At 42.4% G+C, this 22,836-nt stretch overlaps 1 protein-coding gene across 1 annotated transcript in view; it reads right to left on the bottom strand.

The window, feature by feature from the left end:
* The window catches only part of ANOS1 (anosmin 1), a 216,781-nt gene that overhangs the window by 79,948 nt on the left and 113,997 nt on the right, over window positions 1-22,836 (bottom strand). Inside the window, exons 4-6 of the mRNA XM_090064041.1 lie at window positions 21,462-21,684; window positions 17,094-17,278; window positions 1,366-1,495 (exon numbers count right to left, since the gene is read on the bottom strand). Of these exons, the coding sequence (XP_089920167.1) occupies window positions 1,366-1,495; window positions 17,094-17,278; window positions 21,462-21,684 (538 nt within the window). The remainder of the gene's footprint in view (window positions 1-1,365; window positions 1,496-17,093; window positions 17,279-21,461; window positions 21,685-22,836) is intronic.

Here is a 22,836-nt window from a genome sequence, read left to right as displayed (position 1 = left end):
CAGCACAGGTCACCACCACTCATTGTGGGCAGGGCCACCTCTCTCTGTCTCTTTCTTTCTCACCCTCCCCTCACAACCAAACTCCTACACCTACAGCACACCCCCACAGTTTACATCAGCCCCCAGCTTGCATGCTAATGCAGCACTGGGCAAGTGCTGGCATTGCTGTGGATGCAGCCAGCAGGTTCCCGCTTGGGATTGGGGCATCTGCCTGAGCTCCTCCTCCTTGGGGTACAAAGGGCAGCCCAGAGGGAGTGCTGGTGGTAGTGAAGGCCCCAGCTGAGCAACCCCTGCTGAAGTTGCTGCCTGTGCCCATGCCAGCTCCCCACCTGCACGTGGCCCTATCCTACACAGGGAAGTTTGGTGAGCTGTTGTCAGGGGGAAGGGGTATTGACCTGCCCCATGACAGCTCCCAAAAACTCCTGAAGTGGCCCTTGGGCCCAAATAATTGCCCACCCTTGAATTAGTATCATCATAATTAATGACTGTTGCTTGGTTAATTAAACCAATCTTGACTTTTTGTCCCCAGCTTCCCCAATGGAGTTCTGATGCCTTAAAAATATTGATAATCCTAAAACATATTGAAACAGAAGGAAATGTTGTTCCTGAAGTGTACTGTATTAAACATCACTAAAGAATGACGTTTTTATTGCCCAAATGAAATTAAGTCCCACCTATTTAAAAATTTCTTGTGGCCACCTGTCACTTAGCAGCTTCCAGTTAAAACTAATAGCAATAGGAATTAACTAATCAGAATCAATTAATCCTATACTTCCTGGAGTCCTTGTCACTTCTCTCCTTTCAATATTCTGCTTAGGGTTTATATTTCTGGTGCTGGCTAAGTGCTTGTGATCACCTTCACAAAAGAGAAAGACAAAAGAAAGAGAGTCTATGTAAAAATATTAGTCCTGTAACTGCTAGAATACAGCCAACAAAGCACTGTGATACTATCTGCTTAGCAGATGGCAGGAATATATTCCACATGACAACTGGAAAAAAAAAAAAAAGAAAAAAAAATGAAAAGTTCTAACAACAACATCTGTTGAAACCCCAGTTCTTTCACGTTTGATGTTTAGTGTCATGTGGTCAGGAGAAGTTCAGTTTTGATACTAACAGTGTTGAAAGAGCCTAAAAAGAAGTTTAAATATTCTGAGACCCCTGTACAGATAAAAGAACGATGGCATCTTTAACCTTTATTTTATGTGGTAACTTCAAACAAGTGTAGTACAATTCCTAAAACTAATGACTAAATACAAAAAACCCACCTGTTGAAAATCTACAGACAGAAAAATATTGTGAGGATTGTGTTGCTTTCTGTGTCACCAAGTTGAAGGTGAGTGTCAGATGGAGGAAAAGAACACTAACCTTTAGAGGAGCGGAAGTGCTTGCTGGGAGCTGTGAAGCCTCTTGTCCCGTGCACATTAACGGCTGCCACTCGAAACTGGTACCACCTGCTGGGTCTTATGTCAGACAGTTGTACTCTCTCATCTGTAGTCTGGTGGGGAAAATGTCACAACACACTGACTCCTTTTATTCTGAATTGTTAGTCTCCCTATGTTATGGCTGTTCACATTACACTGTTTATTCAGATGCATTTTCTAGATTGGGATATTGATAAAATATCTAGAAAGTGTCGGTGGGCTCAGCGCAAACTGTATCTTGCAACTCTTTTCATTCAACTTCTATACTGAAGTTTCTTAGCAATGAGTTTCAACCATGCTCAATTGCAAAATAATCAATTCCAACTGCATTGTCAAGTGGAATATCTCTCAGGAAGTCACCTTAAAGGCTAGATTCACAAAAGGATTTAGACATCACAATGTTTAGCAAGGTCTAAATTTTAGGTGCCTTGCTGACTCAGGCAATCGTTCCTATAGACGAGCAAGGAGCCTGCTCTAACATGCTGGAAATCCAGTGTGTTGAAGCAGAATCAATTAATCGAGTCTGCTGGACCATGTCACATGTTTCAGCATCCCCATGCGTCCACATGCTGAAAAAATGGTGGTGTTGTGCTTTGAAATAAAACATGTTTGATGAGTTTTAGTTCAAAGTGCCCTGCCCCCATTTCTTCCATTATGGGATGCTCAGGGATGCTGATACACGTGACACATGGGCACTTTTAATTAGCACAACTCGTTAATTAAAGCACCCAGTGCCATGTCCCAGAGCATGTGTAAAAATGCCCTAGAGGTCCAAGTTAGGTGCCTAGCCACTCTATACAATGTCTGGAGAAGAGCTGCACACCTAAGAATGGTATCCACAACAGCCTGGATATGACCTTTAATCAAATCTCTAGGAAATGTTAAGGAAAAGGGTACATCCTAAAGCCCATCCCTTTTTAGGACACATATCCCTTACTTTGGGGTTCAGGGAAGTATACATCTACAAATCTCAATATTACAACACTGGACCATCTTTTGGAGTTAGGCACCTATAACATTCCTTCCACATAAAGGATCACTTTTATGGAGAAAAAGATAACATTTTATTGAATAAGCTGTGGTTACAGCATTCATCCAAGCTGTGGGTGACCAGCTTTAATTCCTTCCTGAAGAGACATGAGAAAGCATCTTCATCATCTCATGAAAATGGTCTAACCACCAAGATTTAGAGTATTCTGGGGTTGGGGAATGCTGTGGGCCCCTGCCACGCTGTACATTTGAACAATTATCACACCAGTGAAACATAAGCCTAAGTCTACAGTGTTTAGGAACTGGTGGAAGGATGGGTTCCCTATTCCAATAACGGTTTATGTATTTTACATTAAATAGTCATTGGAGCAAGGACTGGAGCCCAGATAAATATTCTAACCAATACAGATGCATCCATGTGCATACTCTCCCTTGCCCAATTAAATTTATGTTATTTTGTGCAAAGGGAGAAAGTCTCTGTGGGAGTTATCTATTAGTGCTTCCCAGATACAGTTGTCCTCTACCCTTCTTAGGAGGAGAATCTTAATAGACTGATGGATTATAAAGTTAGATGGACCATTGCGATCAACCTAGTCTGATCTCTTGCATAACTCAGATAGACTCTTCATAAATAAATGTGTTTAACCTAAAGTATATCTTTTAGTTAATAAAAAATCCAATCTTAATTTTAAAAACTGTCAGTGGGAAAATTCATTACATCCCTGAATAATTGTTCCAATGGTCAGTTAATATTACCCCTAAACATTTATTCTTCATTTCAAGTCTGAATCCATCTAGCTTCAGCTTCTGGCCATTGGATTAAGTTATACCTTTCTCTGCTTAACTGAACAGCCATCCATTATCAACATTTTCTTCTCTGTGTAGCTTCTTCTAGACTGTAATGAAGTTACCCTTAACCTTCTCTTTTAGAAAATAAATATATTGATGTCCTGTCTTTGAATCAAAGGCACATTTCCTTGTTCTTCTGATATTTTCGTGATGTTCTGTAAACCCTTCCAGTTTTTCTACATCCTCCTTGATCTGTCAACACCAAAACTAGACACAATATTGCACCACCAAATAAAGAAAAAATAAATAACTTTCTGTGTCTTTGCAGTCTTCTCTGATTTAAGTACCAAAGGATTATACTACTTCTTGTGGCCAAAGTCCACATCCTGCTGGATGAGTAGGCTATCCTCATCATTACCTAGCACTACCTCAGTCTTTGTGTCATGAACAATTTTTTATCAGTGACAGTTTTGTTGTTGCTGTTGTTTTTCCCCTAATAAAAAGGTTTACCAACATAAAACGAGAATCAGTCTTGGGAGAACTGCACTAGAAACAAGTGCTCAATGACGATTCTGTATTTACAATCATATCTTGAGACCTCTCAGTTTCCCATCTGTTTAGCAACATGGGCCCCGTTGATTGTAGAATTTATTTTTTATAAACAAAATAGTTAAAAAAAAAAAACCCTCATAGAAATCTTAAATGTTACATTTACCTCATAGTCACTTTCAACCAAACTTGCAATCGAATTAAAAATATTTTAAAAAGGCAACCTTTTGTTTTGACAAGATGTGTTTTCCCTAACTCAAAAAAAAGCTCTGTCTTCCCGGTATTAAATCCAGTGCTGACTTGCTGTGAAATGTGTAAGCCAAAGGCTCCCAGAGAAATGCAGAATGTTCTCGTTTGTTCTGTATCTCCTCCACCCCACATAAGAGTGAAGTGAACCAGCTCAGCTGCACTGTCCCGTCACCTGCGACTCCCCAGACCTAGACAGCCAGGCAGAACTTTTGGAAGATGCTGTCTAGCCAACCAAATTATTCTGAGATAAATAAAACTTTCAAGTGCTGCCCATATTGAAACCTGCTGACAAGAGAAGGGCAAATATATATTATAATATTTGATGTCTGGGGAAGAGTATCTTTTCTCCTCTCTTACATTGTCTGTTTCAGTGCATCTCCAGATCAACCCAACTACTGCTGTCAGCTCTCCTCCCAGTTGGATATATTCATTTAGGATTCCTGTATATATGGCTACTAGAGCTCATGTAGAGACTACAGATCTTTCTCTTCATTGTCTGCTTCCACATCTTCTGCTTACTGTGATCTACCTCTTTATTACTTGTAAAGGGACTGAATAATTCCAATCAAATAAGTCCCTTGTGGGGCCAGAGCATACTTGAGCCATTCTTTAATATTACCTTCATTTTTATAGAACCTAAATGCGTGCTAGATATTTTACAGGAGAGAGAAAGTGCTTGTGCCGGATATATATACAGGATACAGAAAAACCCAAAGGGCTCATAATCTAAATATCAGAAATGACACAGTGAATGGGTGTAAAACAGTAGGGAGAAAAGGGATAGAGCACAAAAAAATCATTTGGACTCTGATGCAAGTAAGACCATAATCTGGACCAGTATCTCCAGACACTAGAAAGCAGTAACAACTATGTTTATTTATGCAAATTTTGTCTGATTGAGTTTCATAATCATAGGACAGGCATAATACAAACAGGCATAACAGGAAATTCCTGAAGTAACAATGACAATGTCTCTTAGCCCTGATTCATATCCACCTTACTATTCCAAAGCAGGATTGTTTTGTAAAAGAATATCCATTAAGCCAGGTCTGGTTGGTGATTCTGAAATAAGGACAAATTAAATCTAAATTCAAGCTGCCAAACTCCTTTTAATTTTAAATCTAGTCACTGCCCTACATCCATTGTGATTTGTTTCATTGGCATAATACCTTTTAACCTCACTGTTGTGAGTTATATATAACTGGGGCTACAACTGGGGAGGAACAAGCTGGAACACTAACCTATTGCACCTCTCCTATGATCCTAAATATGATTAGGACACTTCTCTGGAGTATAGAAGACTAAAGAGATTTGAAGACAGACCGGTGAGGCTTCCACGCAGGTGGGGCCACCTGCCTGTGGGGGCTGCCTGGCTTGGTCCCTGGGCAGGGGGGGAACACGGGGGCAGGGGCTTCTCTCACCTGTCCCAGGATTGCAGTGCTGGAGGGGCAGGTGAGAGAGCTCTAGGCAGAGGTGAGCAGGCTGCGGGGGATCAGGGCCATGGAGATTGACAGGTACTTTCTCTCTCTGCAGGACCTGTCCCCTCAGGCTGTCACCACCCAGAAGTCTGCAGGAGGCGAAAGGAGGATGGTCACTTCCAGGGCCAGGTGGCATCGCAGGCAGCATGCAGCTGCAACAACAGTCACCCCAGTACTAACTGGGAAACAGGTATGCAGCCCTGGGAGTGCTGGAGGAAACTGGGCACAAGGAAGGAGGAAGCCACACTCTCATCCAACAAGTTGGAATCCATACCAACTAAACGTCATCCAGTGACCCAGAGGAAGAGACGGCAGGTCATTGTCATAGGGGACTCCCTCTCCAGAGGAATGTAGGGACCCATCTGCCGCACGGACCCCAATGTGAGAGAAGTGTACTGTCTCCCAGGAGCCAAGATTGGGGACGTCACAGGGAAGATCACTGACCTCATCCGGCCTTCCGACTACTATCCTATGGTCCTCATCCATGTGGGAACCAATGATGCAGCCCATAGTACGGACCAAATCATGGATGACTACATGGTTCTGGGGGCCAAGCTTAGAGAGTTGGGGGCCCAGGTGGTCTTTTTGTCCCTCCTCCCGGTTAGTGGAGGCCGTCAGTGGCGGAGCACCTGCATCTGGGAGGTGAACAGGAATCTGGAATTTTTCAGGCAGCTGGGGGAGGCTGTGTGCGCAAAGGATGTTGTGGTCATGGGGGATATGAATTACCCTGACATCAACTGGGAGGAGCAGTCGGCCAGGTCTAGCCACTCACAAAGGTTCCTGACGAGCATATAGGACCTACAGCTCATGTAGAAGGTACTCGTCCCCGTTAGGGGAAACACCATACTGGATCTGGTGTTAGCCTCTGGGGACAACCTGGTGGGGGATGTGCTAGTACAAGGGAGGTTAGGGAACAGTGATCATGAAATGATCCAGTTTGCTATCCAGAGAAAGGTGGAGAGGGTAACTAGCACAGTGCAAATGCTTGACTTTAGGAATGCAAACTTCGATGTGCTCAGGGCAGTAGTCAGGGAGGTACTCAGAGCCCATGGGGTAGCTAGTATGGGGGTCCAGGAAAGGACTGGAAAAGGGCCAGTGTGGTCCCTATTTTCAAGAAGGGGAAGAAGGAAGAGGCTGCCAACTACACACCAGTCAGCCTCACTTTTATCCTGGGGAAGGTCTTTGAAAAAATTATCAAGGGCCACATTTGTGAGAGCCTTGCAGGGGAAGTGATATTGAGGGGTAACCAACATGGGTTCATGCCAGGCTGATCCTGCCTGACTAACCTGGTCTCTTTCTATGACCAGGTAACAAAGAGCTTAGATGGGAAGGAGGAAGTTGATGTCATCTTCATGGACTTCCAGAAGGCCTTCGACACAGTGCCCCACCCAATTTTGATGGGTAAGCTGAGGGACTGCGGCACTGACAAATGCACAATCACATGGGTGGCAAACTGGCTTCAGGGGCAAACCCAGAGGGTGGTGGTGGACAGCTCGGTGTCGACCTGGGAGGGTGTAGGCAGCAGAGTCTCCCAGGGACTCGGTCCTTGGGCCAGTGCTGTTCAACATCTTCATTAGCGACCTGGACAAGGGTGTGGAGAGCAGCCTGTTCAAGTTCGCTGATGACACCAAGCTGTGGGGTAAAGTGAATACACCGGCAGGCAGGAACCGCATCCAGGCAAACCTGGATAGGTTAGAGAAGTGGGAGGATCTGAACAGGATGCAGTTCATCAAGGACAAGTGCAGGGTGCTGCACCTGGGGAGAGGGAATCAGCATTATGGTTACAGGTTAGGGGCAGACCCTCTCGGCAGCACAGAGGCAGAGAGGGATCTTGGAGTGAGGATTGGCTCCAGGATGAGTATGAGTTGCCAATGCAATGAAGCAATAGGCAGAGCCAACCACACCCTGTCACGCATCAACAGGGGCATCACTAACAGGTCCAGAGAGGTCTTGCTCCCTCTCTATGCAGTGATGGTCAGGCCACAGCTGGAGTACTGTGTCCAGTTCCAGGCGTTGCACTTCAAGAAGGATGTGGAGAACCTGGAGAGGGTCCAGAGGAGGGCCACTCATATGGTTGAGGGACCCATGAAGAGAGGCTGAGGGACCCAAATCTCTTCAGTCTCCACAAGAGGAGACTGAGGGGGGATCTTGTGGCTGCCTACAACCTTACCAGGGGTGAGCAGACTTTCCCCGAGTCCCTGCTGCTGACCAGGGCCCCCCTTAGAGTCACTAGGAACAATGGCCACAAGCTGAGGGAGGATAGGTTTAGGTTAAATATTAGGAAGAACTATTTCACTGTAAGGGTGGCCAGAGCCTAGAATAGGCTTCCCAGAGAGGTGGTGCTTTCACCTTCCCTGGAAGTCTTCAAGAGGAGACTGGATAGGCACCTGGCTGGGGTCTTATGACCCCTGCCATCCGCAGTGCTCATTCCTGCCCATGGCAGGGGGTCGGACAAGATGATCTGTCTAGGTCCTTTCTGACTCCTTGATTCTTGATTCTATGATTCAAATACCTGAAAAGCAGCTATAAAGAGGATAGAGAGAGAGGCTATTATCTAAAGCAACAGGAGGCAAGGCTGGACACAATGGTCTCAAATTGCAGCAGAGGAAAGTTAGGTTGGACATGAGCAGGAACTTTCAGTCTACAAGGATTGTTAAGCACTGGAAAACATTACTCAGAGAGGTTGTGAAATCTCCATCCCCGGAAATTTTCAAGACCAGCTGGGACAGACACTTCACTGAGATGATTTAGACAGGAATGATCCTGCTCTGAGCTGAGGATTAGACTAGGTCCCTTTCATCCCTACTTTTCTATGATTCTATATGTAAAACGACGTTAATATTATAATGAATATATTTAAGAAAATTAAAGAGAAAATGGTTAGAATTATTACTTGTTTGACTGTATTATTCCTGTATTTAACAGAGGAACTTTGTTCCTCTGTTCTTTTCTTTTATTTAACAGAGGAACTTTCTGAAATTGGCTTTACAAGGCATAGACATAGGAAAAGAAGTCAGCTGAAAGTGACTTTTAAATGTACTTTGAAGAAAAACCACTAGCATAAACTACTCTGAATCAAAACCATTAAGTAAATTGTCCATCCTAAGCCATATAAAATCAAAGAAAATCAAGGAATCCCACTGAAATCAAGGGAAAGACTTCTATTAGTATAACTGGACATTGGACAAAACCTTTTAAGAATAGCCCTGACCAAGGAGGGGACAGTTGCTACACTGTCCCAAAATAATTTTGAGCTTTTACTGAGAATATAAAAACTTCCCTTCCCTGAACCCTCCCCCACCATTACAATTATTTCCTATCTCTGCAACTGCCCATTTCTACCGGCCAGAAAGTCCTAGTCATAGCCCCATCTACTCCCTCATTCAGTCTCAGCAATGAGCATCTGGCAGACTGCCTTCATGTTCCTCTCCACTCTAGGAGCTATGGGCTAGATTCTAAAATGAGCTCTGACACCACAATGTTCAGTATGTAGCATAACACCAACCTTCAAATCACTTGGACTTGGATGGAATTCAGAGCCCAGACTTAAGCACCTAGATTCCTTGTACACTGAATGGGGATAGCTGGACATCTAAGAATGGGATTCAAAATAGGCAACATGTTAAGTAGAGAAGTATTTGGAATTAGCCAAGAGGAATCTTAAATTCCACCCCTTCCCAGGGATTAGGAACTTCTGTTTGCTTGGAAATCTCTCCTAAAGTTAGGTATTTAAGCCCTTCCTTTCAAAAGAGAGCATCCTGATTCTTTTAAACACATAATTGGAGGAAGAATGCCCCTTGATACAATAGGGCACTCAACACAGGACATGTGAGACCAAGTTGAATCCTGTCCTTTGGATGAGAGGATTCAAACCTTACTCTTCCCAATTCACTGAATAGTATGCACTGTTTCATGATGGGGGCACTGTACCTACCACCCCTGTGGAATCTGCAACTCAAGATTTACTGGGTCAGAAGAAGAGAGCAAAAATGTGCCTTTACATGGGAAAGGACTATCAATGCATGTTTTCTGATACCTATCTTATGTAAAATGTATTAGCAGTCTTTAGAAGAATGGCTGGAACCCTGGATTCTTTTGCCCACAGGTGAGTTCCTTTACACATTCTCTCTTGAATATTTCATGGTTTGTTTACTTTTTTGTTTTTTTGCATAGCGAAACAGCCTCAAAAGTAAGTGCCTTCTGTCTTCAAGGAAGCAGGAGATGTAAATTTAAGAATCTCAAACAGACAAAATTTGGTCAGTTCCCCAATCACTAATCTGATATACAGGGAGACTATGGCTATAGTAGTTGTATGTGGAACATAATGCATGTGGAATACTGATGTCCTGCCTTAAAAGATAGAGATACAGCACTGTTTATTCTCATGGTCTTGTTGAGCCTTAGATATGAGAATGGCATTGTCAAGACTGAGGCACTTCTAGGCATTGCCCAAAGAAAACTTCAGGCATTTGAGAAACCTTATAAATCAAAAACCTGCCATGCCTATGGAGTTTAAAAGCTGTTCAGCCCTGGAGTGTCCTAAACATAGGCTTTCAGAAGCACATTTTTGGACTGTGATAGAGTATGGGGATCCCTGATTTGGATCTGACACCATGATCCAAATAGTTCTAACTCAGTGTTATTAGGATTTGTCATTCTTTGTGTGACTGCTAATTAGATCATTGCTGGCTTAAATACAATGGATACTGTTGTGATGTCCCTTATTTTTTTAAATCAGCTAATTAGAAAATGTGAAGCTCACTTATGCTCTTATAGATACAATAACAGCCATTCACCTCATTGGAAGTGAGTTTTCCTATCTAGCATCAAGATATTTCAATTAATTGAATATGAAAAATAACACGTCTTAATAAAAGCAAGTGGACGCAGAGGCAATGTGTCATCATACACTTGATTCATCTTGTTTGCATCTGGATGTTTAAAAATATGGTATCATGCAAGAACTAAAGTCAGTTTTGAAACTCAGTGGTATAATTACTTAACATAAGCTTTTATGACATAGTGTCTTATATCTATTGAAAGTAATTGATCCCTCAGAGTCATTTTAATGCATCCAATCAATCCACTAAAATGAAATCACATACATTTTTCACAGCATACATTATGTAAAATCATAGTGAGGTGGTTTGACTAGGAAAAGGTATATTTACCAAAAGTTAAGAAAATAAAGTTCCTCCATTAATCCAATGATCAATTTTCATATGATAATCATGTCATGTTACTTAGATTTAAATACATAAATACACACACACACACTTAATTATTTCAGAGTTAAATACAGTGCCTACCAATAGCATCCTAGACTTTCATTTTTAATTTTTTTTAGTTATTACCACATAAAACAGTATACAAAAACTGATAAATCACAGTGGGTTCAAAATTCATTTTTCCACAATAAAATGGGACTGCATACAAGATAAAATATAAACACTTCATTTTTGTGTTTCATACAACAGGCTAGTGCAAATTTTGGAAATTACAAACCCAAGCAAAATATATATATTCATATCCTGAGAACCTCTTGTTTACTCTTGGATCACAGAGCTAGGGGAATTGTAGGGGGAGGGGAGAGGGGTACAGCAGACAATGGGCGGTGAATTGGGAATTACTGAGAATGACTAAATTGGGAATTATTGTGAAATTGTTCACAATAGAATAGAAGCAATTACCACATACAATTTCCTGCAATGCAGACATATGCATCCTTGACTATGGCTTTTCTGATCCTTCATATGCATTGAGCATACACCCTAGCTGTATAGTGTTTAAGCTTTACATAGGACACAGCACGGATAAATAGAACCTTACTGGACTAGATGGTATGACAGGCAGTAACAGATAAGAGGAATACAAATTATGTGGTGCAAAGCTCCTCTTAACACAAGATGTTCCCCTGCTTCTCCCCATGGAGCTGACCGGACCTTCATTTTTATCCTCTTTGTATCTGAGCTTTACCTTGATCAGTTTCCTGAGCTGCCCATGTCACTGCTGCGGCTTAATGCTCCATAAAAATCTTGTTTTTCTTTGTTGTCTGGGGCCTATAAACCCCATCAGGTTTGTCAGGGTCTCAATATAATTTCCCAAGCTTATAGATAAAGCAAGCCTAGAGACTCTTCATACTCATTTCAAACAGGGCTGGCTATCCAACCTCCTCTTTCATTGGGCAACTTCCCCTCCCCCCCCAAGAACAAACCCAAAAACCTGTGTTCACTTCTGAGCCAAAATTTTTTACTTCTCATCTTGGGCACCTAGTTCCCCTGCTCTCCAGGACTCCAGTGCCTCTCCCATTAATCTCCTCAACTCATTAAAATTGGCCCTCTTGAAGTCAAGTGCTACTGCCTTGCTGCAAACCTTTGACACCCCGCGCTGGGTGGTGAATTCCAGCATACAATGATCGCTATCGCCCAGGTGGTTGAGGATTAATGGGAGAGGCACTGGAGTCCTGGAGAGCAGGGGAACTGGGTCCCCAAGATGAGAGGTTGTTGATTAAGGAGACAATACTCAGAGCCCAAGGGGTGACAATCCCAATGAGAAGCAAAGGGGGCAAGAGTGCCCAAAAGTCCCCCTGGCTCACCAAGGGCATTTGGGAATGTCTGATTGCCGAAAAGGAGGTGTACACCCAGTGGAAGGGAGGGGCTATCACCAAAGAGGAGTATACTTCGGCTCTGTAGGGGGGCTGTTAGGAAAGCTAAGGCAGATACAGAACTAGGGCTGGCATCAAAGATCAAGGATAAAAAAAAGTCCTTTTTTAAATACATAGGGAGTATGAAGAAGGCACCGGGTAATGTGGGGCCGCTGCAGGATATGTTGGGCAATCTGGTGGTTGCACCAGAGGAGAAAGCAGACCTCTTTAACAATTTCTTTGCCTCCATTTTCTTGTGCAGGGACCGGGACTCCCCTACCAAGATTCAGGACAGACTCAAGAGAAACTCTGCCAGGCCTATGGTCAGGGAAGACCGAGTTAGGGAACTTCTGGAGGGGCTGGACATGTTCAGATCTGCAGGTTCAGATGCTCTGCACCCCAAAGGTCTTGAGGGAATTGGCAGTTGTTATCGTAGGTTCCCTGGCACGGCTTTACAAGTAGTCATGGTGTTCTGGCCAGGTGCCGGATGACTGAAAGAAGGCTAACATGGTCCTTATCTTTAAAAAAGGGAAGAGGGAGGACCCAGACAACTATAGAGAGAGTCCAGAGGAGAGCCACATGCATGATCAGAGGTCAGGAAAACAAACCGTATGACGACAGGCTGAGAGCCATGGGGCTCTTTAGCCTGGAAAAGCACAAGCTTAGGGGTGATCTGGGGCAATCTATAAGTTCATCAGCGGTGACCACCAGGATCTGGGGGAACACTTGTTCACCAGAGTGCTCCAAGGGATGATGAGGTCAAACGGTTATAAACTACTGCAAGACCATTTCAGACTAGACATAAGGAAGACTTTCTTTACTGTCCGAGCCCCCAAGGTCTGGAATAGCCTGCCATCGGAGGTGGTTCAAGCACCTATGTTGAACTCCTTCAAGAAAAATTTGGAAGCTTATCTTGCTGGGATCCTATGATCCCAGCTGACTTCCTGCCCCTCAGGCAGGGGGCTGGACTCTATGATCTTCCAAGTTTGCTTCCAGCCCTTATGTCTATGAAATAGGCCCATTAGGCTTACTTCAATCCTGGGGAAGCTCTTTGAGAAGATTATCAAAAAGCACATCTGTGATGGGCCAGCAGCAGGGATGATGCCCAAGGGCAACCAGCATGGTTTCATTAGGGGCAGGTCCTGTCAGACCAACCTGATTGCTTCCTACAATCAGGTTACAAAATCATTGGACACAGGGATGTAGTCTTTCTGGACTTCAGGAAGGCTTTGACACTGTTTCCAACCCCATCCTCATTAAAAAACTAGGCAACTGTGGCATTGATGCCCACACAGTCAGATGAATTGCAAATTGGCTGAGGGCTCGTACTCAGATAGTGGTGGTAGATGGGTGATATTCAACCTGGAGGGTCGTGGGCAGTGGAGTGGGCATTGGACTCCCCCAGGGCTTGGTCCTTGGGTGCGCACTGTTCAATTTCTTTATTAGTGACTTGGACTACGGGGGGGGAAAGCACCCTGTTTAAATTCACAGATGACACCAAGATTTGGGGTGAGGTGGGCATGCTAGAAGGGAAGGACAGATTACAGTGGGACCTGGACAGGTTACAATGGTGGGCAAATGAAAATAGGGTGGGATTCAGTACTGACAAGTGCAAGATGCTGCACTTGGGCAGTAGGAAGCAGCAGCATACCTATAGGCTGGGGAACTCCTTTGTTGAAAGCACAGTGGCAGAGAGAGATCTTGGAGTCATTATTGACTCCAAGATGAACATGGGCCGAAATGCAAGAACACGGTCAGTAGGGCTAACTGTACCTTGTTCCACATCCACAGATGCATCACAGGCAGGGCCAAGGAGGTGATCCTCCCCCTCTGTGCGACACTGGTCAGGCCACAGCTGGAGTACTGGGCACCACACTTCAGGAGGGATGTGGACAGCTTTGAGAGGGTCCAAAAGGAGGACCACTTGCATGATCCGGGGACAGCAGGGCAGACCCTACGAGGAGAGGCTATGGGACCTCAACCTGTTCAGCCTTTGCAAGAGAAGGCTGAGGGAGGGGGATCAGCAGGGATTGGGAGATACCTTGTTCCCCTGAGTGCCTCCCAGAGTAACAAGGAATAATGGCCATAAGTTGTTAGAGGGTAGGTTTAGACTAGACATTAGAAGGCACTACTTCACAGTCAGGGTGGCTAGGATCTGGAACCAACTTCCAAGGGAAGTGGTGCTGGCTTCTGCCTTGGGGGCCTTTAAGCGGAGGCATGATGTTTACCTAGCCGGGGTCATTTGAGCCCAGTTCTCTCTCCTGCCCAGGGCAGGGGGCCAGACTAGAAGATCTACAAGGTCCCTTCCAACCCTACATCTATGAATCTACGAATCTTAGCAGGGCCATGCTAGGTTGGTAGTCCCACAGGGTTGGGAAGGGGACTCTATTCCATGCTGGGGGGCGGGGGGACTTTGCCCCCTCCTCCTCCTCCCAGGGTGGAGGGGGACTGTGTGATGTGCTGAATGGGGACTCTTCCTCCTCCTTCCCTTGCCCTGCTGCTGCTGCAGGGCTGGAGGCGTGGGGGGAGGAACTCTATGCGATGCTGCCAGGCCCCAGAGTGGGGTGGAAGCAGGGGGAGGCTCTGTTTCATGCTGGGAGGGAACTCTTCCCCCTCTTCCTCCTCCTCCTCCCATAAGGGTAGCAGGAGTGCAGAGCTCAGCTGGGCAGGGTGTGGGTGTGTGGGGTGAGGGAGGTGGGGGGTGTAGGGCCAGCGCTGCACAGGCTCCACTCCCTTCTCCCATGTAGCACTAGCCAGAGCAGCACCTGCTCCGGGCAGGAGTACCTTGACCTCCCTGCCTGCTGCTGCCAGATGGCGGGGGTTGCATGCCATGTGGGGAGTGTGTCCCTACACCCCCCCCCCACCGTCCCTCACACCCACACCCTGCGCAGCTGAGCTCCACACTCCTGGAAGAGTTCCTTCCAGCATGGAACAGAGCCTCCCCTGCCCTGGGGGGGTTGGGGAGAAGTGGAGGGAAGAGTCTCCCTCTGAGGCTGGGCAGATTCCCACAGAGCTCCCCCTCCCTGCAGTGATGGGGAGAAGCAGGGGGAAGAGTCCCCCTCTGGGGTCTCATAGAACCCCCCTCCCTACCCCACTGAAAGGGGGAGAGGAGGAGGGAAAAGAGGCCCCCAAGACTGAACAGGTCTCCTCTCTCAGCCCCGTGGTGGTGGGGGAGAGAAAGGACGGGGAAGAGTTCCGCTCTGGAGCTAGGCAGCCCCATGCACCCAGCTTTCAGGGAGCTGCAGGGGAAGGTCTGCCAGGGCCTGGTCACATCCCCGCTCCTCAGCTCCACTTCCCTGTTGGAAGGGAAGGGCTGCTCTAGCAGCTCCAGGCTTCTGGCTTGAGCCACTGCAGGCATGTGCCAAACGTCTATCCACTTGCAAACCAGTTCACTCTCTGTAGGTTAGACTAACTTGCAAAGACTGAATTAATTCAGGCTTTTTGAATGCCTGCCCCTAGCCTTAGTGAAATGTTCACAAAGCTATTGCTTTGTTCTTAAGGCATGAGAAGAAGCCTTAGGCAAGGTGGGTTTTATTCTTGGTGACTTATATGAGTTGAAATAAATAGTTTAATAGAGCAGCAAAATGAAAGGCCAAATGAAGGCTACGTAGGCTAGATTCATTCTTGAGCAGAGAATAGTAGTTAGCCCTGTGAGTCTGAAATCAGGCACAAGACAGGGTAGATTTACACTCTGCAGACTAACTAAATCAGAGATTTCAGCACTTAACTTTACAAGCTCAATGTTCTTTTATCATGCTTTGAATGTCAGTAACATGAATAGACAATGAGCTGATCATTACAGAACAAAATCCCTGCTCTAATTTTTAGACACTTCTATTTTCCCTACTTCAAAGACATTTCACAGGTCTTTTTTTTAATTGAGATTTTGTTTTTTTTTGTCAGTAGGGATGAGGATGAAGCCCTTAAAAAATAAACTTCTGGCGTTCTGCCATCCAGGTGCATTGTCAGCTTATTAAGAGCCAGAAACTGGGAAGGAACTAAGTGAAAATCTATGCTTACTTAGCTGCTTCTCATTTGTACATGAATATTGTATTTACAGTCTGGGTTATTACCAGTGATAAAAGGCAGTGTCTTGGGCCTTATTGAATTGGCAAATGTCAAAGAAATTACAACTTAGAGTAAGCAGACCAACAAATCAATGTAGTTTTACATTTTCCCACTTTTAAATTCCATTTTTATTAAAGACAATTGGCTACTATATACAAATTAATTTTCTACTATTCTGATAAGAGTTAAACTGCTTTTGATATGTATGAGTCCATGAGTTCTACTTTCTTCAAAGAAGCTGGGTCTGTCATACACATTTAAATGGCATTAAGCTTATATTTTCAAAAGTAACTCATCATTTTGGATGCTCTAGTTTCTTGATGCCAAACTTAATGTAAATTATATGGACCTGTTTTCTAAGACATAGTGACCATCCACCTGAAAATTAGGCCACCTTTTTGTGCAAAGATGGTCATGTAAATAGTGTGCCATCAAAAAAAAAAAAAGAGCTTTTTTTTTTTTTTAAATGACAAGCCTAGATGTATTCGGGGGAGAAGTATTTACATATATACTGATATATTCATATAAAGAGCTTTCCTTTTCTTGGTATAAAATGCTAAGAATATAGCTTTTGGTGCACTTCATCTCCTAATAAAATGCCACGTTTGAGACAAAGTAAATTACTTTTTCATGAAGAACTCTTGACCAAAAACAATTTTCTAGTACACAGGGTAATAGAATGAAATTTAAGAAACTTGGGTTCCATGCCCAGTATTTTCACTGGCCCGCTGGGTGAAGTTGGTTAAGTCATTTATTTTTCTTTGTCTCAGTTTCCCCACCTTTAATATGACACTGACTTCCTGTGTAAAGTGCTTTGAGATATGATGAAAAGTGCTATTTAATAATCAGGCATCAATGGTAGCATTATCATCATCATCACCACTTTTTATCACGCAAAGAACTAACCTGTGCCACAGTTAGCCAGCTAGTAGCATCATCCTCACTCGGATGAATTCCTTGATTCCATCTCCTTTGTACCACATAAATTACAGGCTCAATTGAAATATTGAATTTTGAAGACCACTTAACCTCCAGATCCCCAGACTGAAGTTCAGTAAATTTCAATTCTTTCCTGGGTTTTAGTGGAACACCTGTAATGCAAACGTACAGATAAAATAGTAAATAATTTACAAAACAGGATGTGTATGTAAGAGCAAACAGATTAAGAGTTGTGGAACGAGTAACAGACAAATAGCTGGACAGATTTAAGGGTCTAGTGAGCAAAAGGGATGGAATTTTGAGGAGTTCTCAGTTCTCAATTTTAATTATAAAACTTATTTTAAACTTCAGGGTCAGAGTTCAGTTAGTGCTATATACATTTAAAAATCTCTACTTCATTACTTTCTTTAACAACTCCAGATATTGAAGGCCCTGCAAATTCTGAGCTTATCCCAATCTCACTATGAGTAATTTTAAAATATAATTTGAGACTCATATAAAAACTTTAAAAACACCACATGTTTTTAGGCACCACTCTAGGCTCAAATGACAGCCTTTTTCACCTGATTATATATTCTATTAAGCTTTCATCAATCTCCCAAAGATCTAAGAAAAGTAATTCCATTGATTTGTCAGAAGACACTGAAATCTCACATTTAGATCATGTATGTCTGTCTGGCATTACAGTACTGATATTGCCTTTTAAAGCTTTCCAGTGACCACTCACCACATGCTGATACTGTGGTATGATTTCTCTGCTGTGTTTTGATCATGGCCTACTGCTGTTCCAAAGCATTTACAGCAGGCATGGGAAGGAATAACCTGTTATAAATCTTTAGATACCCGTTGGTATCCTTAAATTACACTGGAAAATAAAGTGGTTAGTTATATTCCTATACATTGTGTTTTGGAACTTGTGTCAGCACTTAGAGCTTTCTCACCTGAGGTCATTGTATGACACGTAAATCTTTCTGTCAAATTTTATTCAATTTCAGATTTTTTTCACTTTATTTGGCCTCTAAATGGATCTACCCACATAGACTGGTATAATAAATTTATATTTAAAATAATCTACCCTCCTTGGTTGGTCCATCACACATGTTTGTAGAAGACAGGAATAAACAGTTTTAAAATTAAACCGTGAATGATTTTACATTAGAGTTGTATCACATAAGGAGAAAAATATAGCCAAATACTAGTCCCAGTGAAGTCAATTAGAGTGTTGTCCCTGGCATGCATCTGGGATTTGGTTCAAAAAGTATAAACCAGGCTGCTGGTGTTTCTCTTCCATATCAACTAATATTGATGAATAATGACAGCATCTACAACTTCTGAACAAATCCGAAACTGCTGGTCTACAAACATAAATTATGAGAACTTTGTCAGATTCACTTGTCTCCGTTCCAAGGTTTTGAACAGGGAGTATCTGACGTTTATTTGTTTTAGCTCCTTTACTTCCTTAGATCAACAAACTGCTTTTGAAGAGATTTAAAAACAGACCTCTCCCTATAGCACTCCAATTATATAATCAGCAATAGTAAACAAAAACAAATACTGTAGGTAGTGAAGAAACCTAAATCATCCTGAGTAAATTTTGACATCCGAAACGCAGGTTCAATTCCTGGATATTATTCAACAGCAACCAGTCTTAATCCAACATAATAAACGTCACAAACTATGTCAGTTCAAATTTCTATGTTTTAAAATCCCTCTTCAGTAATGATGTACCATAATGCCATAATTTGCGTGTTAAGAAACTTTCCATCTGCTTTGCATTAGGGTCAGTTGGATTCACTTGATTGGAAGTAACTCAGCCTCTCTGGTGGATGTAATTGTGTGCAGATGGATCTCAGCAACACAAACAGCTAGAGCACAGCACAAGTGCATTGCAGAATACTTTTGTGGAAACAGCCTCATCAATTTCATATCCAGATGTTTACATCCAATCACTTCTCATTGTGTTTTGTGTTATGTAAATAATCAACTCTTTCATCATCCTTGAACAAATTAGTCTTCTCCAGTGGACAAAGTTTAATGGAAGAATTGAAAACAGGTATTGTTTTATGTGTAATACCAGAGCCCAGGAAGTATCTATATTACTCGTGGTGCCTTTCAAATGACATGTACATCTCTGTGCCATGAAAAGTAAATAAACAAAAGATGCATCATAAAAAAGAATAGTGCTCTTCAAATGTAAGAGAAGCATAATACTTGGGTGGAACTGCTTGAAATATTTGTATATATGAAATAATTTCAGACAATAAAATAAGGTGGCAACAGTCCTTTTTTCAGATTTGATGGTCAAACAATTTGGCCCAATATTTGTAAACTCTTGGAGTGTCATTAGATAAAAAGTTAACAAAATGCACAGAGAAAAATACATAGATTCATCCTGTTTGATCATGATAGAGATCTCAATTCTGCAAATAGAGACAATGGGTACAGTATAACTATCATTGCTTTCCATGGAATATGGTTAACGTGTAAGTATAATTATGTTTGTACTTGTTTGCTTTCAATATAGCTAAAGGGTATATTTATAAAAAAAGATATTGTCCACAACAGTAATCTCCAAAACCTAATCAGCTATGAAACTATGGCAGCTTACATGGATTCTTTTCACTTTAATCTGAGTTCCTTTTCTAGCTATTAGTGTGGTCACGATGGTGAGTACTAAACTTGTTCACTGCATCTTAGTCATGCTTACAGAGTTTGTTCCTGCTTAGTGACAGGGAGGTTATTTGCCCCTTGAGGAAATGAAAAGCAAGCCTGAACAGCTCCTATTTGTCCTTTGTTTCAAAAGACAGGTTTAAGAGATTAATTAGCTGAGAGATTCATCAGCAGAGAAAGCAGCAGTGCATTGGTTCTGCCTCCTGCATAACACACACACGCTTTAACAAATCCTGGTAATAGGTGATAAGGTCGTTAAGTAGAACATTTTACTTTACCAGTAAAATTAAACAGAATAAAATGGAAGGTTTCTTCTTATGCTGTCATATTGTATATCATATATTGTATATGGTTTCTTCCCTTCATGCATGCTTCTCCCTCACTATGTTTGCTGTTACATAGTTCCGGATTTGGGGCAAATGCTACCGGTCAGGCCAAAAGGCAGTATCTACATATCCTGTGTTCTCTTTTGCCTCAAGTACCTTCAGAAGTATTGGGAAATAATTTCTAAAGAGAAAGCAAAATCCTGTCTGCACTCAAACCTATGCAGCTCCATTGGTTTTGCAGTTGCAAAGAACTGGGGTTATTAAGGCATAATCATAAGGATTTTGTCCTATACTGGGAACTTAGCTAACAATTCTCTCTACAGTGCTTACACAAGTATGACTTTTATTATCACTAAAATAAAGAGAACTAGTTTTTCACATGGGTAATAATCAAATCTGTGAGAAAATGTCTTTCTTAAATAAAGGGAAGGATTTCTGTGGCTGATCTCTCTCATTAGACCAACTACATAGCTGGGATAAACCTAGACAAGCTTATGTATTCTTCTTTAAGTCTTTCTTGCCTCTCATATTTCCTGGACCATCATGGCTACAACATCTTTTTACTTAGCCATTTTTTAGGACTAGAAGCACACTTTCAAGCATTTCTACCCACAAAAGTTATTCAGCTACTGACGAATTATATTCTAAAATCATTTTTGGTACCGTTCATTCTTTACATCATAGAGCCTTCCTGACGCACGGTAAGGAAAACATTTCTTCCTGGAATTTCAGGACTGCAAACAAATCAATTAAATATTGTTAATGGATTCTGTTTTCTTAGATTCTTTGAGTACTTCAGATGAGTTTTGTTAGGAAGTTTTCATTATTTCTTTTAGTCTGGCAAGGCCATTGATTTCAAATTTATATTACTCATTTGCTCCACTGTTGGATTATTTCATACTTTGTACTTGGTAGTGCTACCCATTTGATTCTTACTAAAAGAGATTATCTGGGATTAAAGTGACTTGGGCTATTTATCATTAGATAGTCTCATGGTTGAAAATGTTCCTCTCATCTGTGTCAAATGAAGTGAAACTTCACATACCTGGGCCAATTTGTTCTGCTTAAGATGATTCATAAAGGCCTCATTTTTATGGTTCACTAACACCCTAATATGGACTCAATAAGGGAACACAAGTTGTGGCTTAACTTTCTTGATATACTTTTTTCTTTGCTTTATTATTCTTAGCCTTCATTTATAATGATACTCCCTCCCAACTCTCTCTCTCTCTCACACACACACACACTGCTTTATAAACTTAAATGTCTTCTTTTTCAAGCAACGTTATTACTTGCTAAAATGCTTTGTCCCCTTAGAAGTGCCTAGGAATATGTCTACCTTTATAAAGATTTTTTGGTATTTGGCATGTATGTCCACATCCATTGGAGCAGCATTTCTTCACCCCAGAACATTCATTGTCAGCCTCACAGCTTTCAACACAGGCAGCAGCAAAACCACTAGCCTTCTCAGGTGCTGGACAGTCTCCTTGCTTCACAGACAGAATGTACTTGAGGAATTCACAGCTAGTTAAGCATTCATAGTTCTTCTTGGGGAAAAGAGGCTAAAGGGAAAACAAAAGAATTGTACAACATTTTCAATGGGAAAGAATAACGCTGTAAAATTTCCAAGCTCTCTGAAAAGAAAATTTAGATTATAAAACTATTGCAAGACAACCCCTGAGGATTGAGATATCCAAGCAGCTTCTAAACAAAGCTTGAAAAATACAGAATGGTAAATTCCCTCAAGCAAGACTATCAGCTTTTATGGAATTAAGTTATTTGTATCTGCCAGCTTTTTCTTGTTTTCTCTCAGATTGGCCAGATAGCTACAAAGTTGCTCAACAGCAGATTAAAAACACTCACAAAACAAGGGAAAGACTTGTCTGGATACTTCTTTTTGCCCCATTCTGTTTTGCTCTATTCTGTTTCTTTTTTCCTTTGTATACCAAAACTCTTTACCCATAATCTGTTTAATGTCACTCCAAACAAGCAACACGCTCCTTCAGTTTATTGCCAGAATCCCACTAATATGAAGGGACTTCATAATACTCCTATGCTAAAAACCAAAATTTTAAGTGTATATAGTGTGCAGACATTACACTTAGCTCAATTTAAGTGAAGAACTGTACATATGTTTGGAGAGTTTAGATCAGGCCAAAAAAAAAAATGGCTAGCCCAATCTAACCTAGTTCACCAGATGAGGTCACTAAGTAGGTTGAGCTAACCTGTGCCCAAACTAACTGAACGTGTGTACACATTTGAAACACAGCCCTGAGGCTGGGAAAGCCCAGCCACTTGCCCTGGCTCAGGGCTAAGCTTTTCTTAACCCCCTCCTCTGCCTTTACTAGGCTATTTTTAGCCCACTGACCCCTGCATCCCAGGATAGACAACCTATCTCTCTGCTCTATAGACCTGCCAGGTCCACCTGTGGATTCCCACCCTGACTTACTTAGATCACATTCCCAGCATGGCACCCAGCCCTGGCAAATGTGCACAAGCAGGACCCAACCTACAGTCATGCAGCTTAGCATAAACTATGAGATCGTAGATTAGGTCCTGGGAACATTTGCATGTGTCCCATATGTACTTCTTAGCAATCCAAATTATGCTTCAGTTCCATGAAAAGCTGTACACTATTTGAGAGCACACACCTTTGTGGCTTTAATGATATTATGGAGATAGATCCTTATGAAATTTCTCACCAAGGGGAAGCA

The sequence above is a fragment of the Crocodylus siamensis genome, chromosome 1, assembly GCF_052110815.1.
Source record: "Crocodylus siamensis isolate JL-2025a chromosome 1, ASM5211081v1, whole genome shotgun sequence".
Taxonomy (NCBI): domain Eukaryota; kingdom Metazoa; phylum Chordata; order Crocodylia; family Crocodylidae; genus Crocodylus; species Crocodylus siamensis.
This window is presented reverse-complemented; position numbering and strand designations above follow the sequence as displayed.